Source organism: Penicillium cataractarum, assembly GCF_028827025.1.
Source record: "Penicillium cataractarum strain IBT 29864 chromosome Unknown utg000002l, whole genome shotgun sequence".
NCBI lineage: Eukaryota > Fungi > Ascomycota > Eurotiomycetes > Eurotiales > Aspergillaceae > Penicillium > Penicillium cataractarum.
In genome coordinates this window covers 5,365,405-5,391,009 of record NW_026622738.1, presented here as the reverse complement: position 1 = coordinate 5,391,009, position 25,605 = coordinate 5,365,405, and the positions used below count along the sequence as shown (strand labels likewise).

Genomic DNA, 25,605 nt, shown 5'->3' with positions numbered 1-25,605 from the left:
CATTCTTAAGGCGGTAAGAGCCCACTTTATTGGCGTCATTTGGAGGGGCAGCCAACATTCCATTTCAGCTCACTTACAAACTCCCTGCTACCATGGGGGATTCCAGTCGCTTGGAGGAGCTTTTGAAGAGACCTCTCTATGGTGTGTAACTCTTTATTTACTTCCCCGTGACGTATGCCTTCTAACCTGCGCAGTTTATGACCTTCCGCCTGAGCTTCTTGCGACTCTAAGCGCAAAAACCGCGAACCAGCCTGTCGCCGAACAAGCCCAACAGGTCTCCGAAGCCACCACAAAAAATCCAGAGATCGCAGCGCAAGAATCGGCGATTGCAACATCAACACTATGCTCCCTCTGCAAAGTCACCTATCTCAATGTGCAAGAGCAACGTAGCCACGTTCGCTCCGATCACCACCGCTATAACATCAAAGCACAACTCCGCGGCAATGCGCCCCTCGACGAGATTCAGTTCGTAAAGGCAGTTGGAGAGCTGGACGAATCTATATCGGGATCAGAGTCATCTGAATCAGAGGAGGACGAGGCGGATGGAAACGGTGACACCACGCTCACTGCTTTGCTGAAAAAGCAAGCTAAGCTGTCGGAGGCAAATGAGGAGGTTACAACTGCCGGGACAGGCGGGTCACCCAAGAATCCGCTCTTTTGGTTCTCGAGTTCGGGCTTGCCGTCGAATAAGTCATTGGGAATTTATAGGGCGATGTTCTCAGATGTCGAGCAGGATGCACCTGCCCACTTGGTGGACTCGCTACGAAAGAAGCAACTCGTCCCAGTCAAGGCGCGGACCAATAATGCGCAAATTCAGAAGAATCTCTCTGCTTCTGGTCCCCACATCTTTATGTGTATGATTGGTGGCGGCCATTTCGCGGCAATGGTGGTGTCACTGGCACCAGAGATTCACCGGAAACAAGGAGGCGTGGAGGATAGGCAGGCAAGAGTCATTGCGCACAAGACCTTCCATCGATATACTACGCGACGGAAGCAAGGTGGTTCCCAGTCGGCCAGTGATGCCACTCGAGGAGCTGCCCATTCAGCGGGTTCTAGCCTGCGTCGCTACAACGAAGCTGCACTGGAGAAGGACATTCGGGAGCTTCTTGCGGACTGGCGGCAAATGATCGACACCGCAGAGCTTCTGTTCGTTCGTGCCACAGGAAAGACCAACCGGAGGATTCTATTCGAGAAGTATGATGGACATGTCTTTAAGCAAAATGACACTCGACTGCGCGGTTTCCCCTTCAATACTCGTCGAGCTACCCAAGGAGAACTCATGCGATGCTTTATGGAGTTGACTCGGGTGAAGATCAGTGAGATCGATGAGGCTGCTCTGGCAGCTGCGGCGGAAGCAGCAAAACAAAAAGAAGAGTCTAAGCCCTCCACGCCACGCTCACAACCTCAAAAGCCAAAGTTGACCAAGGAAGAGGAGGCCGCACTACTACACACATCCCAGATTCAAGCTCTCATCCGGCGCTCCAAAGTGCCCGCTCTTATGTCTTACCTATCCAACAACTCCGTCCCTTCCTCATTCACCTTCCAACCTGCCGACTTACCTCAAAACTTTCGCTGTCCCACCCCTCTCCATCTCGCTGCTAACAACAACGCCCCTGCTGTTGTGAATGCTCTCCTTACTCGAGCCAACTCTGACCCAACTGTTGTCAATGGTGAAGGCCGTACTCCGTTCGAGCTTTGCGGAGACCGTTCTACCCGGGATGCATTCCGTATCGCGCGACATGAACTCGGGGAGTCGAAATGGGATTGGACGGTAGCAAAAGTTCCGGCTGCTATTTCCAAAGCAGATGCAGACAGCCGAACCGAGAGAGAACGGAAGGAAGCCGTAGAAGAGGAGGCCAATCGACGCAAGGCCAGTTTGGAGCGTCTGAAGAAGGAAGATGCTGAGAGGGCTGCACAGCAGATATCAAAAGCTGGCGGGCGAACTCTGGGAGCGGTGGAGAAGACGGCAGCTGAAAAGCGTGACGAGGAGACTCGAGGTATGACACCGGAGATGAGGATGAGGTTAGAAAGAGAAAGGCGAGCGAGGGCCGCGGAAGAGCGCTTTCGAAGGATGCAGGGGAACTAGATGACTGGTATGCTGTATATTCTGTTGAAGCTCTTCCAACATTCACTTGCATCGAATATTGTATCATTGCACAAAACCTGTCAATAGAAACGGAATATACCAACTGGTCAAAGCATTTAAGCCCAGCAAGCAAACAAACTAGAGTCTTGTCTAGGTCGTAGGTCACATGCAGTCTCGTGATGGTAAACGATGGGGGTCTCCAATCTCTCATCTCATACAACTTCTTTCTTCCCTCACGTCACCTTTCTTAACCCTCTACGGCTGAAATGCGCTCTTTGCTCTCTTCAAGCCCCAGGATAAATGATCCTGGCATATGCGTTGGTACCTTGAGCCTCTGGGACGCTACCACTCACCAAACCAGTCGACCGCTTGAGGTCTACAGCAACGAGGAGGTGTTCATTGGACGAGATGCAAAAAGATGGTACTATCTACAAACCCCGTCTATTCCTTGAGTTCTCAAAATTGACCTAACCTCTTTCTATATCCATAGTTCATTCCATCTCACCAATCCTTATGTCTCGAACAAGCATATACGCATTTATACCATCCTCTTTGACCAAGATAACTTACAAGAGGTACCGCCACTGGTGTACGCCGAGGATCTTTCGATGAACGGGACTTTTTGGAATGATTATCGGATGGGTAAAGGCAAGGGCAGCTTTCTTCTAAGTGACGGTGATATCCTCAGGGTAGCTGGCGAAATCCATATTCGATTTAAGTCTGCTGATCCCGAGAACGAGAACAAGTTCACCCAGTTGCAGCAGCTTGAGATGCGGGTAGGGTTTCCAAAAGGTTGGTCTTATCAAATGGATTTTCTTTGCTAATGTGGTTCTCCAGAGCTTCCAGAAGAGCTATGTCATTACGCAGCGTATGCTTGGCTCAGGTGCTTATGGGAGAGTCCACATGGCCTTCAAAGTGAACACTGGACAGCAATTCGCCTGCAAAATTATCGATCTTCAAGCTGCCAAAGCCGAGTTTCAGGCTCAAGCTAGGGCACGGGAGGGCTTGGGCGAAGATATGAAGTCCAAGTTCTTTGCGAAACATGGGCCTTTGGAGTCTACATCCATGACAGGCAAGAGTTCTGTGTTGGAAAGATTTGTCGTAGGAAAGCTAGCCATGCAGCAGCGAGAGTCGCTTCTTCTCGCAGAATTATCTCATGTGAGTATACTCTCTTGTCTCCCTACACGTTTTAGATGCGAGGCTAATAATAGCCAGCCAAACATTATCGCAGCCGAAAAGATTATTCGGTCCGGCAATACAATGTGAGTCCGATGCCAGCACTACCTGTGATCAAGGCTGGTACTGATCCAGGTAGCTACATGTTCACCGAACTTGTGACATGTGGCGACCTTTTCTCTTTCGTTCGAAATAAAGGACCCCTCGAAGAGACGACTGCTGCGTTGATCATACGACAGGTCTTGCTTGCTCTGGAGTACCTGCATGACCAAAACATCGTACATCGAGATGTCAAGCCTGACAATATCCTCATGGCCTCTCACGAAGTCGGCAGAAGGGTTGTTTTGGCTGACTTTGGATGTGCTCGGCTGGTGAACCAGTCTAGTCAGCGAATGTCGAGCGTTGTCGGTACTCCCGACTATTGCGCACCGTATGTATGATCCTATAACGCAAGAACAAAGTCTATGTTCTGACTCTTTGAACAGAGAGTTGATGCACAACAGCACACAAGGCTACACCAAAGCTGTTGACATGTGGTCCTTGGGCTGTGTCACCGCGGTTCTATTGATGGGTGACACGCCATTCGAGAATGAATTGAGGTCCACCACAAGCGATCTGGTGAACCTAGATCTGGACATGAGAGCACTTGAGATTAGTCCACAGCCCAGAGACTTTGTTCGCAGATTGCTTGTTCAGGACGAGACCAAGCGCATGGATGTGAATAAGGCATTGCGGCATGACTGGTTTACAAACACCACTCGAGCAGAGTGGTTCAAAGAGATGTACGATCGTTCAATCCAATGCTGGAAGCCTCGAAGCTCAACAGAGCCGGTGATAGTCGAACTTGCCAGTTTCAAGAGTGTTCCGGCCAACAAGCAGTTGCCCTCGGCTTCGGCATCGGTTTTGTCACCCAAGGAAGATGTACAATTCGCAGACGTGGACCACATTTCCGAGAGCTCATGGGAAAATATCCTCCCCGCACGCACCAAACCGTTGATATCACCCGCCATCTCGAATCCGGCACCGAAGAAGAAATCTCGCCGTTCGCCTCTCGCCTCGCTGGATCAAAACAGCGCAAACAAACCGAGGAGTTCCCAACAGGCAATGTGTCTCACGAGCCCTGACAACGATGTCAAATTCATCAGCCAGGTCAAGCGTGAGCAACTCGATAGACGCAACGTGGAAAGACATGTTCTGTACGTGTCAGCCCATGAGAGTCCGAGTGACCGGAGAGCTGCAGAGAAGAAACAGCCAGCACCCAAGGCCGGTCCCAAAGCCAAGTTCACTGTGAACAAGGATACGGGAATGCGAAACTTCTTCATCACCCCGAGGACAGCTGCATCTCCCTCCATGCATACCTCAGTGCCAGCCGCACTGCAGAGACCCCCGAATAAGGAGAGTGATCAGTCCGATCAAGTATTCGAAGAAGTGCGCAACCCTATCACGGGCAAACGCAAGCGGTTTATCTATGGCCGGGATATGGATTCGTTGAGTCAGATGCTCTGATTCTGGAAAGTGTATTTTATGTCTTATGTGGGATTGATCTTTATCGTTGTTGGAATTTGCGGTGAGAATCATGGACCGGCACGAAGCCGAGATTATCATTCTGTGTACGATGTACCGTTATTCTTATAAAGTCTATTGATAATGGGAATATCGTTAGATTATTCAATTCAAATAAATTCATATGATATCACTTACTCTATATTCATCGGGGTAAAGAGGACAGCAAAGATGATACTTTTTAGCTCAATCTTATGGATCACATTAAGATTGACTGTGAAAGAAGATTGCGACAAGACCTGCCAAAGGGGGCTTTGTGCTTGGACTGGACTTTCGCACACATCTCCAAAGAGACACTGAACAGATTGGCTACTCAGATTCATTTTTGATCGAAGCCAAACGGGATCCAAGTCCGAAAGAAAGTGCCACAATGAAGGCACCGAGGGTTATCAATAGTCTGCTTAGCTGTGATCCACACTTGGAGCATATGGGGCGAAGTCAAGAGCCACCCTTGATCAAAGATAGTGCTGGGAGGGGGTGTAAGACCGTCAATTGGACTGTAGCGACAAGAAATATGGGGTTGGCTCGAGTCTTCTTCGATTTGACTGGCTCGTCCTCTTTGGAAGCCGCGATTGATTCAATGGCCACATTGAAGGGCTGCAGGCGGGCAGTGTATGATCACGAGTCTGATGGTCAAAGGATCAGCATGGAGGCAGTAGAGAATAGGAGCCAGATGGGATGGGCCCTCGAGAGGGGCGAAGGTGCTGATCTGATCCAATTCGGCTGGTGGAGGGTCTCAGGTAAGAAGCCAATGGCACTAGTCTGGTCCTTGAATGGGTTGCCCAATTGCTTCCCTATCGAAGAGGAAGATATGATTGGTACTCATTGCAGAAGAAGTTAACAAAGACTAACTACACTACTTTAGGTCCTTGTCAATACACAGCTAACCTCGAGAGTAAGCTATATCAAGAACTGTTGCATGAAAGAAAGACACCGTTGCCATGGCAAGTATCCTAAGACAGTCTCAGTAGAAATCACCCTAAACAACAGAGACATTAGCAATAGTCTCACTCTGCCGAATACAACAACAAAACAAACCATCAACCAGCTTAAATCCAGCCACCTTCCCTGGTCCGGATGGTACAGACAGCTCCTTCAGAAGAGCGATCACCCGACAGTTCCAGGAACACACACACCCTCCCCTTCTCAAACCCGGCTATACCATCTAAGACACAAAGGACTCTCAGAGCACGCCAAGCCCACCCTGGACCAGGACTAGGGCCTATCCCCTCTCAAGGGAACCCAGAATTACCACGAAGCTTCAACCCAACTCCTAACAAAGGATTAGATCCCCTCAACCCTTCCACCGCAAAGGGCTGAACGGGCAACGATCTCCCTCAGCCACGCCCACGCACGAAGGGCAGTGCGAAAGCAAGACAAAGCGCCCTGCACTAGTGCCCGCTGCAATAGCAAGAACAAAGATGTCTTGCATGGGTTCTCTGCAGGGATGAAAGGCCCGCGCGATCAGGAAGGAAATCTCTCCGCGCAGTCCTGTTTCGAAGATCCACGTACCCCGGGAAGATATTATTAAAGTGTATTTTTTGAGGTTTGATGCAGTTCGTGCAGGATGTTGTGCATCCCCGTGTCCCCTGGAGTAGCACGATCTTGGTATGGGCCTATGGGAGTGTGAGGGTGGTGATAGTGAATCTGATTTGGAGGTATCCCTTGCATGGGCTTGGAGGATGGTGATGTTGATGGTGATGGGGGCTGGGGAGATAGGGAGGAGGGGTAGATTGAGTGATAGGAGGCTCTTCTGATTAGGTGCTATGGCCGTCATCCTACTGAGATAGGTCCCTTTGTGTGCCTTGAAGGGTTGTCATAGTCTAGTGTAGTTTGTTGAGGCTGAGTAGCGGGTAGGGGTATGGGTGGAGCAGATTTGTTTCACTCCGCACAAAGAAAAGTTACTCGATAAAAATTGACGGAATTGGAAATATGAAATGTACAGAAGCCTGCTTGGAATCTGCATGTTGATATTCGGTGATTTTATCACACGTTGGTAGACTTGATCTGTCAAGCATCATGCGTTCTGCACCCCACAAACTCGAAGCGGCATCGTAGTGCAGCGCAGCAAATGCGAGATAAGAGCAGCCCACTAGTCTAATCGGTCGATCCGGGGCAGTTTTGGCACTATTCGCCAGGGCAACGGAGCCTGCAGGGGGCAAGGACTGGATGGAGTAGAGAAGGGTGGGTCATTGGGCGGGATAGGAACAAGATGCTGACGAGGAGCTCTTTTTTTTTGCAGGACTAACAGAGGTGACGGACTACTCGGGGAGGGGATATCATCTAGGAAAGCTCTAGGATCTACATATTGTCATTACAGTTGCCGAGAAAGATTTGAACTAGATGTACAACTACGTAGGAGGCGAGTTTCAAGGCGGTTTATGGAATACAGTACGATACCTACATTGAGCATGGACCCCGTCCACATTTATTTTCCGAGGATTGTTATTGGTTGTTTTCAGAGGGATCCTTTTCTAGGACTTATTGTAGACTCGAGTCAATGGAGAGTGTATTGCAGGAAGTATACTCCGTTTACTCCGTCGAGTATTCTCCGCTGGATAAATTCCGTCTAGAACGTGGTGGTCAGCCGCCCACTCTGATTGGCTGTCGCGTCACGCGTCAACCACGCGTAAGTCACGCGACGGTAACGCGTTAAGTGTAATTCGCGTTTTTTTTCACCGGCTACAGCCTCTGCCATTCGTATAGTATCGTGTAGCAATCAGAATCATAATGGCAGGAAAACTTAAAGAACACCAGCTGGGAATCACTCCCTCATACCAGCCCTCGAGAAGGAGATACTAGATATGGACAGGGTGGTTAACCCCTCCAGGGCTGGGGAGAAGGGCCGTAGGAAAGGAAGAAAGGAAGAAGATGCCCTCTATACCTCCTAGACAACCTAGTGAAGAGGGATTATTAAAACGCTCCGGGTCGCCACGGGATCTAGTGGCAAACGGCCAGTGATCAGACTTTCGTCGGGTGTATTTTATTTTCTTTTTGAACTACTAGTATACAAAGTACAGACTACTATACGGAGTGTAGTAGTTGATCAACTACATGGGCAGCGGTTGGCTGCAGCAGCCTGCACGTCATGGCCATTGCATCAGAGGGCCGTTGAAGCGATACAGTCATCATGATATCGATAACGAAGATCCCGGAGACTGATTGGGGACACACTTGATTACAATTTTGATACAATTCATTATTACGTGGAGAACGACGGAGCGGGTCGTCGCGGGTCGGCCGGATTGGGAAGTGTAATTGAGAAGAAGATCCTTGACAAGGATCCTAGTGACTTGAGAAGTTGAGGTAGACCTGGATAGTCTTAGTTTCCTGAAACGGTGCCCATCTCAGGGGGTCCGAGTTCGCCCTCGTGCTCCCTGCTGGTGGCCCTCGCCTTGCGTCCTGCATCCCTCGATCTTGCCTCCCTTTTAGGGATGTTTCACTGGGGAGAGACCATGAGTACAGTTGAGGAACGAGGGGGTCAAGGATGGTCGGAAGGATCGTAGAATAAAAAGAGAGGGAATGTACCTAGTTGAGTAGTTGAAATAGAGGAGAAGAGAGATAGAGAGAGTTCCTCATCATCGTCACTCGCTATACAACCTGATTTTCGCTGTCTTTCTGCCTGGGGAACATCATTACATCACCAGACTTCATTCTTTTCCAATTTCTGATCCTCTGGATTTCCAATTTCTAATTTCCAATTCTTAATTCCTCTCACTACTCTCTCTCCTTCTTTGTTCATACTCTCTTTCATCTCAAAATAACATCAACCCGTAACAAAGAGAGTGGATCCCGGGTGATGTTCGCTTGACCGTTTGCGGCCCATTCCTCCCGATTTTCTTTTATCGGCCTTCGCCCCCCGCCAAACTTCTTTCCCTCCCTAAACACTCGCTCAACCACCTCCCACTTGGCCAATATCCCACTTTCCACCCCGTCGCATTTCCTCCGGGTTACCTGGATATTGAAGCGCATTCCGACTACAATCTCTTCCACTCATTCTTAATTCGCCAACTCCATCGTTGCGCTTCACAACTGCCTCCGGCGCATTTCGCGCACAAATCCCAACTTTGCGCGATCCCAGCGCAAACTCGACCACCGATCAGACCACCTGCCAACATCTCCTTTCAACTCTTTCCAAATCCGATACTTTCGCAATCTTGCGACGCCATAATTATATTCTCTTCGTCCCTCCGTCCTCGCGCAACCATGCTGCTCCCTTCCGCCCTCCCATGCGACGTGCGCCGGTCGTCTCGCTTCACTCCCAGTCGCCTCTTCTCGACACCTCCTCCTTCAAACCGGGGCTACCCATCTGGAAATGGTCTTCTCGGCACCTGCCGTGCACTCCAGTCTCTCTTGAACGGTTCCCCAGCGCCATCACCACGCCGTACACCCAAACCCCAACGCCTCCAGAGTCCTCTACCCATCACTCAACCGCGTCGCTCGCCGCGCGCGCGCAAAGTCGCGCGGCCTGCTTCACCACGCCCGACTCCTCCTCCAGTCCAGATGGCGACTACCCCTCCCCCACCACCGTCTGCGCCCGCACGCGGCGCGAACAAGCGCCGTCGCACAGAGTGGGACGATGAAGACAGCGACGCAGACTTTGGGCGCCCCATTTCGACGCCAAAGCGCCGTCGCCATATCCCCTACGAACTCCCACTCGGACTCTCCTCGACAGACTTCTATTCTCTACACTCTCCGCCCATCACACAATCTCCTCCTTCTCCTGCGCGCCGGGCAATGCCTCAGGTGCAAGAACCGGTCGCGCGCATCGATCCTGATGCGGTCCTTCCTTCTATCGAAGAGCCAGATGAGCCATCTGAGACTGCTTCCGAGGAGTGGACCGCGGACGAGGATCAGCGCTTGATTGAGGTGGTTCTGGAAAAGTTCCGCCTCTCTCAGCAAGAATGGGATGAGTGCGCGCGCCAGGTGGGCCGCCGAAATGGTGCGGACATCGGGCGCCGATGGCTCTCCCTTGTGGGAGAGGGACGCGTCGGTCTGCGACGCCGACAATAAACCACCCTTTCCTGTTTGTTTTGATTCCACTTTTACATGTCTTGTATATTATGACCATATTCCCTTTCTTGTTCTCTCTTTTTCGTCTGCGCCGATCCCTGTTGCGAGAAACACACCATGTATTATCTTTTTTTCGGACTTTGTTGTTACTCTACCCTTGTGATGTCCATTCCCACTTTCGTTATCCGCTGTTTCTCCGTGTGGGTCGTCTATTTCTGGTTTCGCATCTGGTTATGTGAATTACTCCTCCCACTCAGTCCTCCTCCTGTCTATCGTTTTCAAAATGGGTGGGACTGCACATTGATTTATCCTGTTCTTTCTGACACCGTTTTTATCGCGTCGGTGAGCATTTGTACTACTATCTATTCTATCTGTACTATTACTCTGAAGATACCACTTGTCCATTTCAATCGCATATTTATTATCAATTATTGATCTTTTTTTTTCTATTGTTTTGTCAACAAATAACCTTAGCTGTGGTGTTGCTGAAGTAACAGGAGTGCCAGACAAGCTTTAACCCCTGTCCCGGTTGCTGATTGATGCATCGAAACTATATATAGACGCGTAGCTAACGCCTGCAGCAAATCATCTGCAACTAGCCGTGGTCGGTATAGGCGGTACTATCCTACCGACAAATACCACAACGAGGTAGTCTCGGATTTTGGAATGGTACCAGTCGCGAGGTGTGAAAACTCACGCAAGGTACAAAGTTGGTCTTGGAAGGTTACGGCTAGGAAATCAAAGACTCGGCAGCGTTGGGAGAAATTTAGGGGCTGAGATGTACCGTTATGCAATCAATATATGGCAAACTACATAAGGCAAACTACGTACAGTACACATCCAGCTGAGACATTCAGTGGGACATAGAAGCTGAGATTGGAGTCTAAGCTTTTTAGCGTCATTTTAGCATGCTCGCTACAGATTAGGGTATATGTGGACTACCCTAATCCTGAAAAAGAAAGCTTGTAACTGCAGACCATACTACTGGAGGTCATGATCTATACCCCATTGGACAATAGTGAAATTCGTCAAACAATAAACAGTTGCACTGCGAATGTACTAGTTAATTTGGGAAATCTTTCCGCTACTACCTCGCTTCTCAACTCGCTTCTCAACACGCTTCTCAACATCTATTTGGTTCGAGGTCAGTTGCGAATCTAGGGTTTGGACTTGCGCGGGCAGAACAACCTCAATTAGCTCTCCTCAGGACTTAAATCTGTTTGGGCACGCGAAAGAATACATAACTAGACTTGCTAAAGAGACCATCTTTGCACTTCCAGAGTCTGGCAAGATAGCTGTTGTGTTTATTATGTAGGTTGTTTTCAAGATACGCACAACATCAATTCCGCTGTGCAAGAAATGACCAAGATGCTTGAAAGCAGCGATGCACTTTATCCAGTCATCATAGCCACAACTATAGCCATTCCCATTTTCAGAGACCTCATCGTGGCTCGAGATGTCCTTCTGACTTGAAAATCGGAGCCATTGCCACCGAAGACGCCATCAACAACATAACCAGCTACGGTACCGACATGGAGGAGATGATCATAGATTCGCACACTTATAAGAACGCGAAATGTCTATATTTTGGTTCTCTGGATGTTGGCGTTGCAGATTTGCCTTTAACTTGTCCTCTGGCGGCTTGCTTCTTCACTTTACCTGTGCTTGATCTTGGTCTAACAACCGTGACTTCTTACGCTGCTCCTTTTGACATCAGCCTCTGGGAGTCCCAGAGGTCACCAATGTGACTTTGGATACTGGTCACATTATTGGAGACACCTATCTGCAGGATAATGTGGTAACGGCCGTTGACACGAGTTACTGTAGCTGTGTAGTGTGTAAGTAGTGACAGTGAGGACGAAGTCATGCTTTTTGATTCTCAACGTCGAATCTTACAGGAAATTTATAGTATGAGTTTTTGAAGTTATCAAAACATATTGGCCTTGATAGTAGACATGGTACATGCAGGCATAATGAATGACCTCAGGTTGCCAACTGACGATGTTCCAAGAGATCCGGCTGTTGCTCGTTATGCAACTACCCGTGCGGGGAATCGATCTTTGTAGATGCCTCGGGTGGCACTGGGGACTTGGCAGCATGAATACTCCGCTTTTACTCCTCTTTTGTGGCATCACTCGCGGTACATAAACACTCAGATAGATGCCGAAAAAGCTGGGGTTGAACTTCCTAGACAGTCCTTCACCTCAACTGCCTCCATATCCTGATACCAGACGCGTGCACCCCCTTACACTAATCTGGCAACATGGCGCCAAATATGATGAAAGCTGCTCTTTGCAAAGAGGTAAATTATACCAGCCCTTACCTGTCACAGTCTAAATACAGCTTAAGGCCAAGTCCCATTCCGTCTTTGATTTATCTTCAAGAACTAACGGGCTCAGCCTGGCCAACCCCTCGTCGTCGAGGAAGTCCCAGTCCCAACACCAACAGGCCGCAACGTCCTAGTGAAAGTCCAAGTCGCATCGCTCTGTCACTCAGATCTCCTCATCACCTCCCCCAAAGGTAGTCTCACAACCCTTCCCCAAATTATCGGCCACGAGGCTATCTCCGTCGTCGAGGCTCTGGGTCCCGATGCGGCACCCTTTGGTATCAAACCGGGTGACAGAATCGGCGCCCCACTATGGCAAGATATGTGTCTCGAGTGTTGGGAATGCAAGAATATCGGGCCTCAGTATTGTCCCAAGATTACCATGAAGGGGGTTAGTAGTGCTGGGTACTTCGCCGAATATGCCCTCGTGGACGCAGCCACGGCGGTGGTGATCCCGAGCCTAGAGGGCAGTGCCGATGTCTCCCCAGCGCAGTTAGCGCCAATTTTCTGTGCGGGAATTACAGTCTGGGATGCACTGGAGCGCGCGCAGATTAGTCCGGGAGAGACCGTTGCTATTGTTGGTGTTGGTGGGCTCGGCGAGATTGCAACCAAGTATGCACATGCATTGGGGGCGAAGGTCTTGGGGTTGGATGTCCATGATGGGCAGTTAGAAAGTGTTAAGCAGGGTGGGAGTGCTGATGGGATATTGAATACACGAGAGCTACAGCCTCAGGATGTTAAGGCACGCATCGCAGCCATGAACCACGGAAGGATGGTTGACGCTGTGGTTGTCACGTCCGGTTCGGTTGCGGCATATCAAACTGCCATTTCGATTTTGAGGTCTGATGGACGACTGATGGTGGTTGGAATACCTCATGAGCCCATGTCACTCAATCTGGGCATGGTCGCTCTTCAGTCATTCAGGTTTGTTGGAATCCTTTTTGCGCGAAGTACAGAACAAGCCTAATCATGGTTAACAGGATCATTGGAGCCAAAGTCGCTGGACCCATGGGCGCCACACGATGCCTGGAATTTTCGCTGAGAAAGGGAATCTACCCCAAGATTAACCCGAGAAAATTCCAGCTAGAGGATATCAATGAGATGATGGCGATGATGCAGGCCGGGAAGGTGCACGAGGGGAGAATGACTGTGCAATTCTTCTAAGGTTAAGCAAGGTCCAGACGATCGAGGGCTAGGAAAGGACAATACAGAAAGTATTGCAAAGAAGCACAATGAACAAATCAAACCTTATCAGGTCCATATTGAGGCTGAAACTCTGCTCGCGCAGAAGCTTGGAGACAAACACATGAATAACCTTTAATGGCGGTGTAGTTATGCTGCAGAGTGCTAAACGAAGATAAGCATTGACGAATTGTTTCAAGGCCAAAATGCGCCTCTGATGCAGTACTACCAAGGATGTGTTGTCATCGAAATCCCGCCCCCACGTCGTATTCAAGATATCATTTGTGGCTTAATCTAGTAGAGTCAGCCAGTCTGACCATGACTCACCCTAGCTTGAAGATATCCGGATGGCTATATACGAGGATAAACGGAAGAACCAAGTATCAAAATTAGAAAACCATACGAAATCCATTCCATTCCTAGGACCAGCCAAAATGGGACGCTTTCCGGTAGAGATTCTCCTCCAGGTCATCCAGGGAGCAGTTGAAACGATCCCAATCCCAGACCTAGCTAGAATGAGACTAGTCAACAGTACACGACCCGTCCCGTTCCAATATACATCTAGAAACGCACTAACAATTGAAACAGGCCTTTTCGCCCACGAAATCATGACCCTTCTCCTGCAAAGTCCCCGCCTAGAAGACGATGGCTTCGGCTTCGCAGACGAAAGCCGACACGCAGGAAGAAAACCGTATAAAATATGGTGGACACAGTTCCCCATGCACTATAAACGTCAATATCTCCATAAAAAAGTGCAACAACACCCCATCAACCAATGCAAATTTACCACGGCCATCCATGAATGTCTCGCTATTCCACATGCCCCACGCACAAAGGAGGAGGAGCACATCCTGATAGACAGGTTAATCGATGCCTGGCTCTGCGGGAGATATGTGCCATTTCGTCGCGTTTACGATCACAGATGCTTTCATCGGCCTCCAACGCCTTGGGAATCGGATTGGTATGCAAGGCCTTTGGAGTCTGCTGAATTGACGATGTCTATTGCGCTAGCGGTCAGCGCGATTATAAAGGGGGACTGTGAGGAGATTCAGAAATTAATCGACACTCATGATGATCCTGAGTACGGACCTCTTGCGTTTCTCTGGGACAGGAGCGAGCGATTTGGAGGGATTTACCCGGTGGAAATTGCCGGGTTGAAAGGCTCAACCGAGGTGATTCGGCTGCTTATTGCGAACGATCACAACTCTCAATTTGTCAATCGGTCTGGCAGGGCAGGTATTTTTGAATTGGCTTCGAAAATGGGGCATATGAGTGCTGTGAAGGGTTGGATTGAACATTTCAAAAATACGAATGAGGATCTTGCGACTCGTTTGAACAGTGCGGTTATGACCGCTGTCCGGATTCGAAGACGCGATATTGTGGAATTCATTGAAAAGGAGAGTGGGATTCAGTTCGACAAGAGCGAGGTCATGTTTGACATGTTCATGGAGGGTATTGTCAGGACGAGAATGAGCCAAGTACAGTACTATCTCAACTGGGGCGGGTTCGATATCAACATGGAAACTACGAGGTTTCGCTATGGACCAGTGAATGGCGCTATCTACGGGGCCAGAGGCCCTCTAGATCTAAAGCTTGTGGCTTTCCTTCTGGAAAAAGGAGCGGATCCGAATAAATTCAACCCGACGGCGAAACTGACGCCGTTACAGATCGCAGTGCAAACAAAGAATGTTGCATTGGCGAGGCTACTGATTGAGCGTGGTGCAGACGTCGGCGCATCACTATTGTTTCAGAAGAAGAAATCGAGGATACCCTTGCTACAGGTCGCTGTTGAAGGTAGATCAGTTCCTATGGTTCGTCTTTTGCTAGAGAATGGGCTGGACAGAAAATATGTGTACAAGGGCAGAAAGGTTGAGGTCAAAGGGGATACGGTTGAGGGGGATGATTCCCAAATATGCATCCGGCGGGAGGTGCAGGAGGATTCGAGATCAATCGACGATCAGAATGGCTATGTGGTTCTTTTGGGTGACAAGGTTGATAAACGTCGACCGGTGGTAGAAAAGCAAGCATTGGGGAAAATGATGAGCACTGGCGTGCTGAAAGTATTTATCAAGTGAAAATAAGAGTCATGTAGAATCAATAGAAGAAGAGAACACCATCAACGCCAGACACCCAGCCTAAGATTCCATAATCAAAAAGGGCAAGGGCTCATGCACGCCGTTATCTAAGCCAAGGGGTCGGCAGTATTAGAATCTAAAACAAAGTTCAGTCAGCAATTTGAACAAGACGTAGATGGTTGAGCAAAGGAAAAACATACCGGATCTCGTAGCTTCCCGCGCGAGTCATGTAGCGCACCCACTTGACGGAACTGTAATTGCTCTTCTCAAAGACCTTCAAGTACCGCACAAGCAAACCAGAAGAGGTAAACATGAGAATGCTAAACGAAAGGCTAAGCGGCGGCCGACTCCAGGCCTTCTGGTGGGTCATTGAAGTAAGAGTCGCCTCGGCGTTGAGGACATACTCGCTCTGGCCCGAGAATCGCGGGATCTTCCACACGATATTGTTCTGCTCAGGCTCATACTTGGCGCGGCCTTGACTCGTGCGCTCGGTGGTCTTTGCAGTGTTGAGCGGCGTCGGAATACGAACAACGACATTCGTCGCAAACAGCTTCGAACTGTAGTTGGCCTTGATCGCCACGCTGTACTCAACCTTTGTCGTACCAATCTCACGCACGATTGGGTGCACCTTGAAGGGCAGGTTGACGTTTTCCGTCGCGCGGTAACGCATCAACTCGAACTCGCCGTCCGGCGGCACGAACGAGATGATACGGTCAGCGTCGAATCGGCCCAATTTCACGCACTGGTGGAATTGGCAGTCCTCCAGCGTGACCGAACCGGCAGCTGCTCGTGTAGCCTTGTTGTTCCCAGAAATGCCCCCGCCACCTCGACCTCCGTTCGCACTAGAGGAACCACCAGAATCCAAGAGGAGCCTGTCGTTGAGACCGAATTTGCACTCCGGAGTGCCCGTAAGATATGCCCGCATGACAATCTGCCCGTTCACATCGGCGCGCAGGACGGTGCCGGTTGCCGACATCAGGAGGTTGACGTCTTCGATCACGTCGACAAAGGCTTCGTTCTTGCGGTATTTGATGTCTGAGCGGCGCCAAGAGAGCGCGCCCGTCGCTTGCTGAGTGATTCGACTAGAGTCTGTGGGCGAGTTGGCAATGGCGGACTTGACCCCCTCGGTCGTGATGTACATCTTCAAGGTGTCCGTTTCGGTATTTTGGGGGTACCCGAAGTCGAGGATTTCTAAGAATCGCAAGTATTAGAATTGAGCGATAATGGAAGGATATAGGCTGGCCATGGTCGCAACTCACCATCAAGCAGTTCGTAAATCAACACAAAGTTATTCTTCACAGCCTCCTCATCGAACTTTCCAAAGTAACTCCTCCCCAGCACGATCAGCCTGTAGAGGAACTCAAACACAAGCGCAGCATTGGCATTGCTCTTGGTCACGGCGACCAGGTAGATATTCTCGTGCTTGACATGGCTGAAGGTAGTCGAGCCCAGGGTCAAGATCGGGGAGCGGACCTGCGGGTTGGCGATGACCTGGATGCGAAAGATGTCGGCAAGGCGTGGGCGACAGTCACTCCGGAAGGCGCGGAAGATGAGGTTCTCACCCTTCTGATTGAAGACTAGGATCCCCGACAGCATGGTGGTGGTGTGTTATGCTGGGGCATCCCGTTTGGAGGTTCGAAGTTCCAGGAGCTCGGGGCGACGGGGGGAAAAAGGGTGTGGGGTGGATCGACACCGCCTGGGCCGGTGGATATACACACATGGCCCATGCCACATTCTTTACACCTAAACATGATAAGGTGGATTTGAAGGATGGCCATTTGAAAGACAAATCTGATTCTGTTGTTCATCATACAACTTTTTATGGTGAGTCTTTGTATGAACCGAGCTTTACCAGTGACTATAGGAGAGCTCAATAGGTTCTTGACTTGTATGTAAACACTGACTGCATAGCCATCATAGGCGCTAGATCTCTACCCTTTCTGAACTAATATCAACCACTTTTGTAATATTGATTTCTGTCGCAATATCACAAGATTTTCTAGTATCAAAGTATCAAGGCTAGATAATATTCACGCTTCGTTCTTAGGAATTTAACCCGAATTATTGGCGCAGGCACTTTGGTAACTGAGCTTTGGATACTCGTCAAGATGGATGGAGCCATTCAATTGTGTCAATGTCAAATGGATCTACTAGCACTACTTGAGATAGATTCCCGTCCCATTTAGATCTGGCCATACTACCATAATGTCTATTCTATCTACATTCTAGAGTCTCTCCTTCTCCACACACTGACTGAGAATACAAACGCACGTTCAATAGAAGATGAGCTCGGTTAAAGCCCGAGGTCTCCTATCCCTGCCCACTGGTTTTTATTTTCAGGCAAACACATGTCTAAAACTGGGGCTCTGCTCGTATTCAACACAAGGTTAACCACTCATCTTTCTATCACACGCTGCCAAGACATATAGTCATTCCTATCGTGTCCCGTCTATTTTAGAGCCACCCTTCCTAACTCACAACTGGTGTTCTCGGTGGTGTAGATATCCAGGTCCTTGTTAAGCTTTTCATTTTTCAAAGGACTCTGCGAAGGCTTGAATCTACGAATACGAGGACAACGCACCCAGCTCCCGATTTCTCCTTGGGATACCCAAAAGGCGGAGGGGGCTCTTTCTTTTGCTGTGATCGGCAGGCACAACTCGTATTCGGACCAGCCTGGTTGGAAAGGATCCCTTAGTCTCGGGAAGTATGACTATTTACCGTTAGAACTAGTCAATAAATCGACGTTCATCGCGTGCTAAGCTCGTATACGGGATTAAGAATAGAGCTGGAACGTCAGAAACGCTTAATTTCCGCTTGGCATATTGTGCTTTGTTTAGTGTGTATCATGTCGATCGAATACGCCAAAGCAGGGTATATAAAGGAGGTAGTTTTTATCTTGGGATTATCACCAACACAAGCCAAAGCCCAAACCTCCCACTGTGCAAACGATCTCACACTATACAAACAAAAAAGACCAACCTCTTATCTTTCATCAAAATGAAGATCCCAACCCTCCCAATCCTCCTGCTCGCCCTCACAAACTCCGTCGCCGTAAACAGCTTCAGCTTCTACGCCCACGGCAAAACCATCGTCCACGACGCCCGACGGGAGATCTTCCCCTGCCAAAAGATCAACCTCGACAAGGGGGATAATATCAGTTTCTTCAATGATAACGTCGACCGTGCGGATGGATGTCACCTTACGCTGTACGGCGATTCCAAGTGCAAGGATTTGAATGGGTATTCGTATGGGGATTGGAAACATACGTTGAAGCATGATGTTAATTCTTGGAGTTACACGTGCTAGAGTGGTGGTGCTGTGGGGAATTTGTCTTTGGAATGTTTGAGGTGATGAATGCGGTTGATTCGGTTTGGGAAAGACAGGTCTGCGTCAATTCTGTGAAAAGTGTTGTGGGGTCGAAAATGCATCATGTTGTCCTCATGTAATAATGTGGCCGCGTAGTCTTGTACAGAGAAAGGTTGCTGCCCTACTACCCGGCTTAAATCTGTCGGGGACAGACTAATAAACAAGATTGGAATGCCCAGGTTTCTTTTCACGCTGACCGTATGGCCATGATATTTGCTTTCGGAGACTCCAGTATAGTAAACTGACAATCCCAATATAAAATCAGCTATGAACAAGAGTAGACAACAGTCCATCAGCAAAGCCGAAAGTGACAGGAAGCGAAACCCCAGCGACAGATGCAAGTTGGGAGTATAGCCTGGAATAGTGAGAATCCCAGAAAGCAAGAAGAAGACAGAGGGAAAAGGTAATTAGGAAAATTGCGGCAGTAGAGAAGCAAAGGATAGTCGCTGGGTGGGGAGGGATATCATGCAAAAAGGCCCAAATTGGGAGAGCAAATCAACAAAATTACAAAGGACGTATACAAGCAAAATAAGACAAGGATCGAACAAGAAGAAAATGGACAGACAGGCGGAAGTAGGCCTATCAATTTCCTGGCCCAACACCAGTGCTGGGCCTGGTATTCGGCATGGATGGACCCTCACTCGGTACAATGCCGACCTTGGGGTCTGGAATCTGAATGTCGAGGGACATGTACGCAGTCCGGCGCAGACTCCAGATATACACACCGTCCTTGGCGCCGACTTCACGGTTCCAGTTCTCAAGCCAGGACTCTACATGTTGTAGTTGGCCCTTGATTCCCGGTGCGTTTAGATCGTCCCAGATCCAGCCGGTAAGGAGGCCAATTGCTCCGTCAAACCAATTTCGCAAGCTGAAGGGGTCAAATGCCTTGATAAGGCCATCATTGACGGTAGCAATCACTTGGCGGAAGTCTTGCTCTGAAAGCAATGGATCCAAGATCTCGGGGTACAGGTTGGAGAAGGTCGGCGCCAAATCGCCCTTGATCATCCAGTCACGGCGAATGCGAATGACTCGCGTTGTAAGGTATTCTTCCGAGCCGATAGGAACGTGAGGGTTGAAGTGAGGGAAACAGGGGTGCGCGGGGCCCCAGGCCAGTTCGTCAGCGACGTCGGGAGGGGCTTGGCCGGTGTTTGAAGGGACGGATGCGATTTGAGATTGGGATCGGAGAGATGTTTGGGATTGGGCATGGCGCGGTCGGTCGTCGTCGCGACAACGGGTGCCATCGTGGGCGAGATGGACTTCTTCGGGGGGCCGCAGGTTCTCGACGTCGTTGGCCGCGCTGCCAGCGAATGCTGCCGCCATCTCTGTTGGGGATAATTGTTCGCTGCGCCGGTGTCGCTGGGGTAATGCGATGCTCGTGCGCCCGCTTTCGGTCTCTCCCTGACTGCGTTCGACGATCAAGCTCGTCGGCGAGGTAGGAGATGGGGTGAGGCGACTGCGTCGGCGCTCGGGGACGGTGAGCAGAGGATATGCGTCGCGTTGAAGGCTGAGGGGGAGACTCTCGTCGGAGCGGTGGGGCGGGACGGTGATTGGGGTGATGCGAGGGACGTGATTGACGGGGTTGGCGAGACGAACGGCCGGGGGGCGGATGATGGCAGGGAACGACGGGCCCGCGAGGGGAACACACTCTCGTCGCTGTGCGCGAGTGAAGGACGGAGTCGCCTCCACGGGGGCGCGGCCGCTGGCTCCGCGAGATCCAAAAGGGCGGCGATGGGAATTTGGGCCGGGGGGAAAGCGAGAGAAATTGAAGTTGACTTCCCTCGATTGAGGATAAGGGATCGCAAAGGACGCCGTTTTGAGGAGGAACGAACGGATTCCCCTAAGGGAGGAGGAGGAGGAGGAAAAGAGAAGCAAAGGGAACGTGCCGTGATTTTGGTGTCTGCGGGAGGGAGAGAGAGAGGCACAGGAGAAAGTCTCCTTGGAGAAGCGACGAGTGAGGATGAATGGTCGATAAGAGGTCAATTGCAACAAAACGAAGGTGAATGAAATAAAATAAAATAAAAGGGAGGAGAGAGGGAAGGAACAATGCCTTCGTCAAAGGAAATCCTGGATTGTCAGGCTCAAATTTGGAGGCTGAAAGGTTGAAGCTCTCGACAAAGTTTGTTGGGTGAGAATCCCCGGATTCAGCTTGGTAGACGAGAGATAGTTCACTTTCCTTGCTATCACCACTGGATTTGACAATAATCTTAATTGAAATAATAATGGGCTTGTAGATGTGTTTATGTACTGTTAAACCCTCGATAGACAGCCACCATGGGTCCCATCTATACGACAATTAGCCCTCCAGCTCGAATTCGACCAGTCAATTGCCCCCGTTTCACTCTGATCTATCAACTACCCTCCCTTGTTCCACTATTTCTTTTGAACGGTGGCAGCACTCACAATTCAGAGCCTTCATCATGTAATACGCTAGGTTGAAACGCAAGGGTCCCTCGTTTGTCAAGTCCCCCCCCCCCCCACAGCCCAGACATCTCGCTTATACTCCTTGAAACACTAAGGATCCTCCTCATGGACAAAACGGAACCCTCCATACCCGACCAGCGTAAACGGCGCCCAGTAGAATGGACTCGACCAGTCCAACTGGTCAATAATCATCTTCAAGGTGAAAAGCAGAAATTCCGCATCAGGCACAAACTCGGCCGGACTACGGCCCCCTACTTCCGTAGAAGTCCAATTCTCCAGCATTCCGTCCAAAAGCATACCTGCCTTTTCACTATCGAGCTGTAAAAGATCCATCTGGGCCTTTCTCATTAGCTCTGCCACGGGGAGGTGTGGCATACTACTCAAATGGCGATAGAATAGCGTCATAATCAGCATGGATCCGAAGTCGCTCACTTTCCAAAGAGACCCGATGTATGCCTGGCAGCCAGTACTCAAGACCACATGGGAGAATCCCAGGACTTCACTGCCAAAGGTCGATTTACCGAGTCCACTAAGACATGCCGCGAAGACGAGGAGATGGACGCTGCTGCGGATGGCAGACATGTCGATTACTCGGAATTCTTGACCGTCGCCGATCGAAATTGATGAAAGCAGAGGATTGCGGTAGTTGACATCTCCATGAGTTCCGATGTGCATAATCAAGGAACCACCTTTGACGTATTCTCGGAAGTCGTCTCGGGTCATGTTGGATGCCTCGATCGGCCATGTTGCAAACATGCGGGCGATATTGACAGCTTCGATTCCTGCCATGTGGAGGTTGACCTCTTTGTTGCTTCGGGTTGCGTCCTCGAGTGCAGCCTCAGTCGGTGATTTAGCAAGAACCGATACCGTTGGGGTCATCGAAGCTGACTTTCTCTGTGAGAGGTGATGCAGTACAGTCAGGCTGGGTACTTGCGAGACCGCGGCGTGCATGATGAGTGGCTTCCCATCAAACACGAGACTTGCAAATGGGAACGCCGTCATAGGATCAGACATGGAGAAAATGACGTGCGACTTGCTGCGGATAATCTCTGTGAATGGTGCCAGTAATATGGCAGAGATTTCCTGGGACAGCTTGTTAAGAGCCGTCTTGCGTGCTTCCTCTTCTTTTCCAAGGTATCCAGTCATATTTCGCATTAGATGCAATACCTTCATTACGGGTCTCCGCATACCAACCACGTTGGTCGTCCCTTGATGTATCTTTTGAATGCCGTCCCGAGTCACTGCAAATGAAATGAATCCACGGGGACTGAAATTTGTCTCTATCACCACGGCATTCTCATCGATGCTTCGATACAACAGCCTTGGTTCGATAGTGGAATTGACAGTCTCGATGAAGGTCATCGCATTGGAGAGATTTCCATCTTTTTCCAACTCATCAATATCGTTGCGCAGCTGTGAAACCTCCTTTTCCTGCTCTGGGTTCAAGTTCCTCAAAGCAAGTAGTGACCGTAAAAGCCGTCTTTTGTGAACAGCTTCTGAAAGAGGGGCAGTATCAGGAACGTTGGGAATTCCAGGCGCTTGAACGGTTTGTGACTGTAGAGACTCGAGCACTGCCCTTGCTCTGCTAATCTCGATAAATAGTAGAGCATGTTCAAACCATGAAATATTGTCAAAATGACCATGTTTAAATTTTGAGATGAAGCTGACTGGAACCCCTGCCTCGTCCCACTTGAAACACAGACGCGCGAGATCCATAAACATCTCTGCACTCCAGCCCTGGCTGGAACTGCCGATTCGAGCATCCAGGTCTTTCGTCTGAATTCGACGGGTCTCGAGAATTTGGCGAGCCTCGAGGAGTTTGGCAAAGCAGATTTCAGGCTCCTCATCTCTCATGATATGCGCATAACAACTGATTCGTTGGGCAAAGTCAAGCGCACTCTCACTCATCTTTTCAAAGAAAGAAGGCCAGATACCTATGATGATATCAACAACTCGACGGGCTCGTTCCTTGTCGCCTGCGAATATAGCAAATGTGAGAGCGTTCTCGGCAGTCGAGGAAAATATAACTCGAACGCCAATCCCTTGTTGAAACTCGGCGAGTCTATCGTTGAACAACTCATTGTCATCGATAGAGTCAAAGATTTCACGGGCTCTCGCAGCATCTCCTATGCGCTCACACGCCAGGATGCGGAAGAGATCTCTGCAATACCCGCTTTCTAACTCCGTGGCATCGTTCACAAAATGGCGAAGCCTGTCCTCGGCCTTCACAATGTCGCCTTCATCCATCAGTCGACGGAAAAGGAAATCTGCAGAGGCGAATCTCACTGTGGCTGCATCGTCGGCCAAAGTTCTTCGCCACAGGCCCTTCACTTTGTTCAACGGCAACGAAAGACCGGGTTGGGTTAATTGCGCAAGCTCCTCATTTTCCATTCTTTCACGGAATGAGCGGAAACTCTCATCATTCTCAATCCAGAAACGGAGTTTATCGGTCCATTCTTCAAATTTCTCAAGATTCTCACTCCTAATGAAAATGTTGTTCACTTCTCTGCTGAATGTCCAGAGTATATTGAACTTGCTCGTCATCAGAGTCTTACGGTCCATCTGGCCCAAAGGCGTGTCCGGCGCGGAGTGGATCTTCGAATCCATAAACTCGGAAAGTCTCTCAACCATGGATATCGCTTCCTCGATGAAGATCTGGGATGCATCGGCGTTGAACATCTCGTGTTGTACACACGCTCGGGATGCCACGGATTGAAACATGGGTATCATGTCACCCAGTGGCTCGTACACTTCGTATGCACACTCCCACGCTAGCAGTGCGGCGTCCATGTTTGAAAATTTGAACCATTCTTGATGTGCGTATCTAGATAAGAGCATTCCAATAAAATGAGCCATGATCTCGTTTTTCGCTTCAACGCCCCATATGCCAATTGACTTGGCGATCGCCTTGATGCTACCCGGGTTTCCTCTCGTAATTCGTGTCAATATCAAGTGTGCCTTGACAAGTTGAGCATTCGCTTCATCCTTGCCAAACAATTTGAGAGATTCTTGCAGTTTGAGTTCGGACTCTCCGAGTATATCGAGCACCTGTTTGTGCAAGAGCCGTTCCTGACGGGCCTTATTATGCAGACAACAGCCTTGTCGAAGTAAAACAGCCGCCTGGCCGCGCTTGTTGTTCACTTTTTGGAAAAGATCGAGGGCAGACTCGTAAAGCTCTTGAACCCGGGGTCCATATTCATATGTGAGGTCCGATTCAATGGGATCCCAAAGAGTATCGCTCTGAGTGCAGTTGGTCACGTCGACAATAACCAGATTCAGCGTGACAGGGCTGGCAAACGGAGGGCTGATCAAACTGTCCGCTTCCAGCATCTTGGTATTCGCCATCCCAGAGTAATCTTCGAATCTTTCGCATCTTTCGTACAGTTCTTGCAAGAGTGCAGCTGATTGAGGACTTTCGCTTGCAAGATGCAATTCAACGACCAGTCGAAACATGAATGTCCCCATTCCAGTCACCCCGTAGGAATCAGCCGTATCGCGAAAATCGAGGAAAGGTTGGGCAACCTCAACGACCTCGGGGACTATGTCCTCTCTCGAGGCAACTGCCCGGCCTATAGGGCTGAGAGGGTGAAGTTTGTTGGTTAGATTCCTTGATCGCATCGGGAATCCGATAACAGTATTCAACATCGGACTCAATGCTTGGTCACGGGGTACACTGTGAGGTACATGCGTGGTAAAATTGCTCATAAAGCTTTCTGTGATCTTAAACGGACCGCTGATGTCGCCCAGCATGGAAATGTTGACTGGCTTCCCATTTTCATGATAGAAATGTAATAACGGGGGATAGCGCCGGCTGTAGTCGGTTAATGCTTTGTAGTTGGTGTATCGCAGCCCCCATTCCTTAGGTATTTGAGGTAGAAGACTTTCCAAGACTTCGAGACTTGCATATGCATCCGCTGGTCTGCCGATCAGTACTGAATATATGGCTGAACAACGAAGGTGCTCGGCGTAGACAGCAGGGTCCACCTCGGAGATTTCGGGTTTCGTCTGCTGCAGATAGTCTCCGGCAGCATCCAAGTCCCCACGATACTCATCCGTAAAGAGCGATCGGCCACAAAGGCCGACAAAGTGATCAAAGTCCATTTGACTTTGTCGGAAAGCGGCGATGGAGTTGTTAGATTTAGCTCTATAGCAAACTTTATGAAAAGCAATCTGGTGAAGCAAGTCAAAAGACCACCTAGGCTGGTCCATATAATAAGCAATAGTGGGGTTCTGGCGTGCCCGATGCTCCTCCCACGCTATCATGAAACCCTGAGAGCGATTCGTTTAAAATTTCCCGATTTGAATTGACCAAAATAAGCCTGGCTTGGTCTTTGCCCCGCGAAGGCAGCAGGGTAAAATCCACAGTAAATACCCTAGGAGGGGACAGGGGACACGCC

General features: G+C 49.7%; 7 protein-coding genes across 7 annotated transcripts; 5 read left to right on the top strand and 2 right to left on the bottom strand.

Annotated features, from left to right (window-relative positions):
- Positions 1–92: 92 nt before the first annotated feature.
- On the top strand, positions 93–4,768 carry N7496_003989 (uncharacterized protein; the record flags this gene model as incomplete). The annotated part of the gene is made up of 6 exons (XM_056696920.1): positions 93–141; positions 195–2,022; positions 2,577–2,862; positions 2,924–3,244; positions 3,298–3,692; positions 3,748–4,768. The coding sequence occupies 6 exons, from the start codon at positions 93–95 to the stop codon at positions 4,766–4,768; spliced, it is 3,900 nt and encodes a 1,299-aa protein (XP_056559132.1).
- Positions 4,769–9,031: 4,263 nt separating this feature from the next.
- N7496_003988 (uncharacterized protein) lies at positions 9,032–9,838 on the top strand (the record flags this gene model as incomplete). Its single annotated transcript, XM_056696919.1, has 1 exon — positions 9,032–9,838. One exon carries the CDS (start codon positions 9,032–9,034, stop codon positions 9,836–9,838), a length of 807 nt encoding a protein of 268 aa, XP_056559131.1.
- Positions 9,839–12,101: 2,263 nt separating this feature from the next.
- On the top strand, positions 12,102–13,328 carry N7496_003987 (uncharacterized protein; the record flags this gene model as incomplete). Its single annotated transcript, XM_056696918.1, has 3 exons — positions 12,102–12,140; positions 12,238–13,088; positions 13,145–13,328. 3 exons carry the CDS (start codon positions 12,102–12,104, stop codon positions 13,326–13,328), a joined length of 1,074 nt encoding a protein of 357 aa, XP_056559130.1.
- A 452-nt stretch (positions 13,329–13,780) lies between these two features.
- N7496_003986 (ankyrin repeat domain-containing protein) lies at positions 13,781–15,421 on the top strand (the record flags this gene model as incomplete). Its single annotated transcript, XM_056696917.1, has 1 exon — positions 13,781–15,421. One exon carries the CDS (start codon positions 13,781–13,783, stop codon positions 15,419–15,421), a length of 1,641 nt encoding a protein of 546 aa, XP_056559129.1.
- A 129-nt stretch (positions 15,422–15,550) lies between these two features.
- Positions 15,551–17,017, bottom strand: N7496_003985 (AP-2 complex subunit mu; the record flags this gene model as incomplete). Its single annotated transcript, XM_056696916.1, has 3 exons — positions 15,551–15,557; positions 15,622–16,612; positions 16,681–17,017. The coding sequence occupies 3 exons, from the start codon at positions 17,015–17,017 to the stop codon at positions 15,551–15,553; spliced, it is 1,335 nt and encodes a 444-aa protein (XP_056559128.1).
- Positions 17,018–18,418: 1,401 nt separating this feature from the next.
- On the top strand, positions 18,419–18,727 carry N7496_003984 (uncharacterized protein; the record flags this gene model as incomplete). The annotated part of the gene is made up of 1 exon (XM_056696915.1): positions 18,419–18,727. One exon carries the CDS (start codon positions 18,419–18,421, stop codon positions 18,725–18,727), a length of 309 nt encoding a protein of 102 aa, XP_056559127.1.
- Positions 18,728–19,369: 642 nt separating this feature from the next.
- On the bottom strand, positions 19,370–25,309 carry N7496_003983 (uncharacterized protein; the record flags this gene model as incomplete). The annotated part of the gene is made up of 2 exons (XM_056696914.1): positions 19,370–20,684; positions 21,339–25,309. 2 exons carry the CDS (start codon positions 25,307–25,309, stop codon positions 19,370–19,372), a joined length of 5,286 nt encoding a protein of 1,761 aa, XP_056559126.1.
- Between the last annotated feature and the right edge of the window lie 296 nt (positions 25,310–25,605).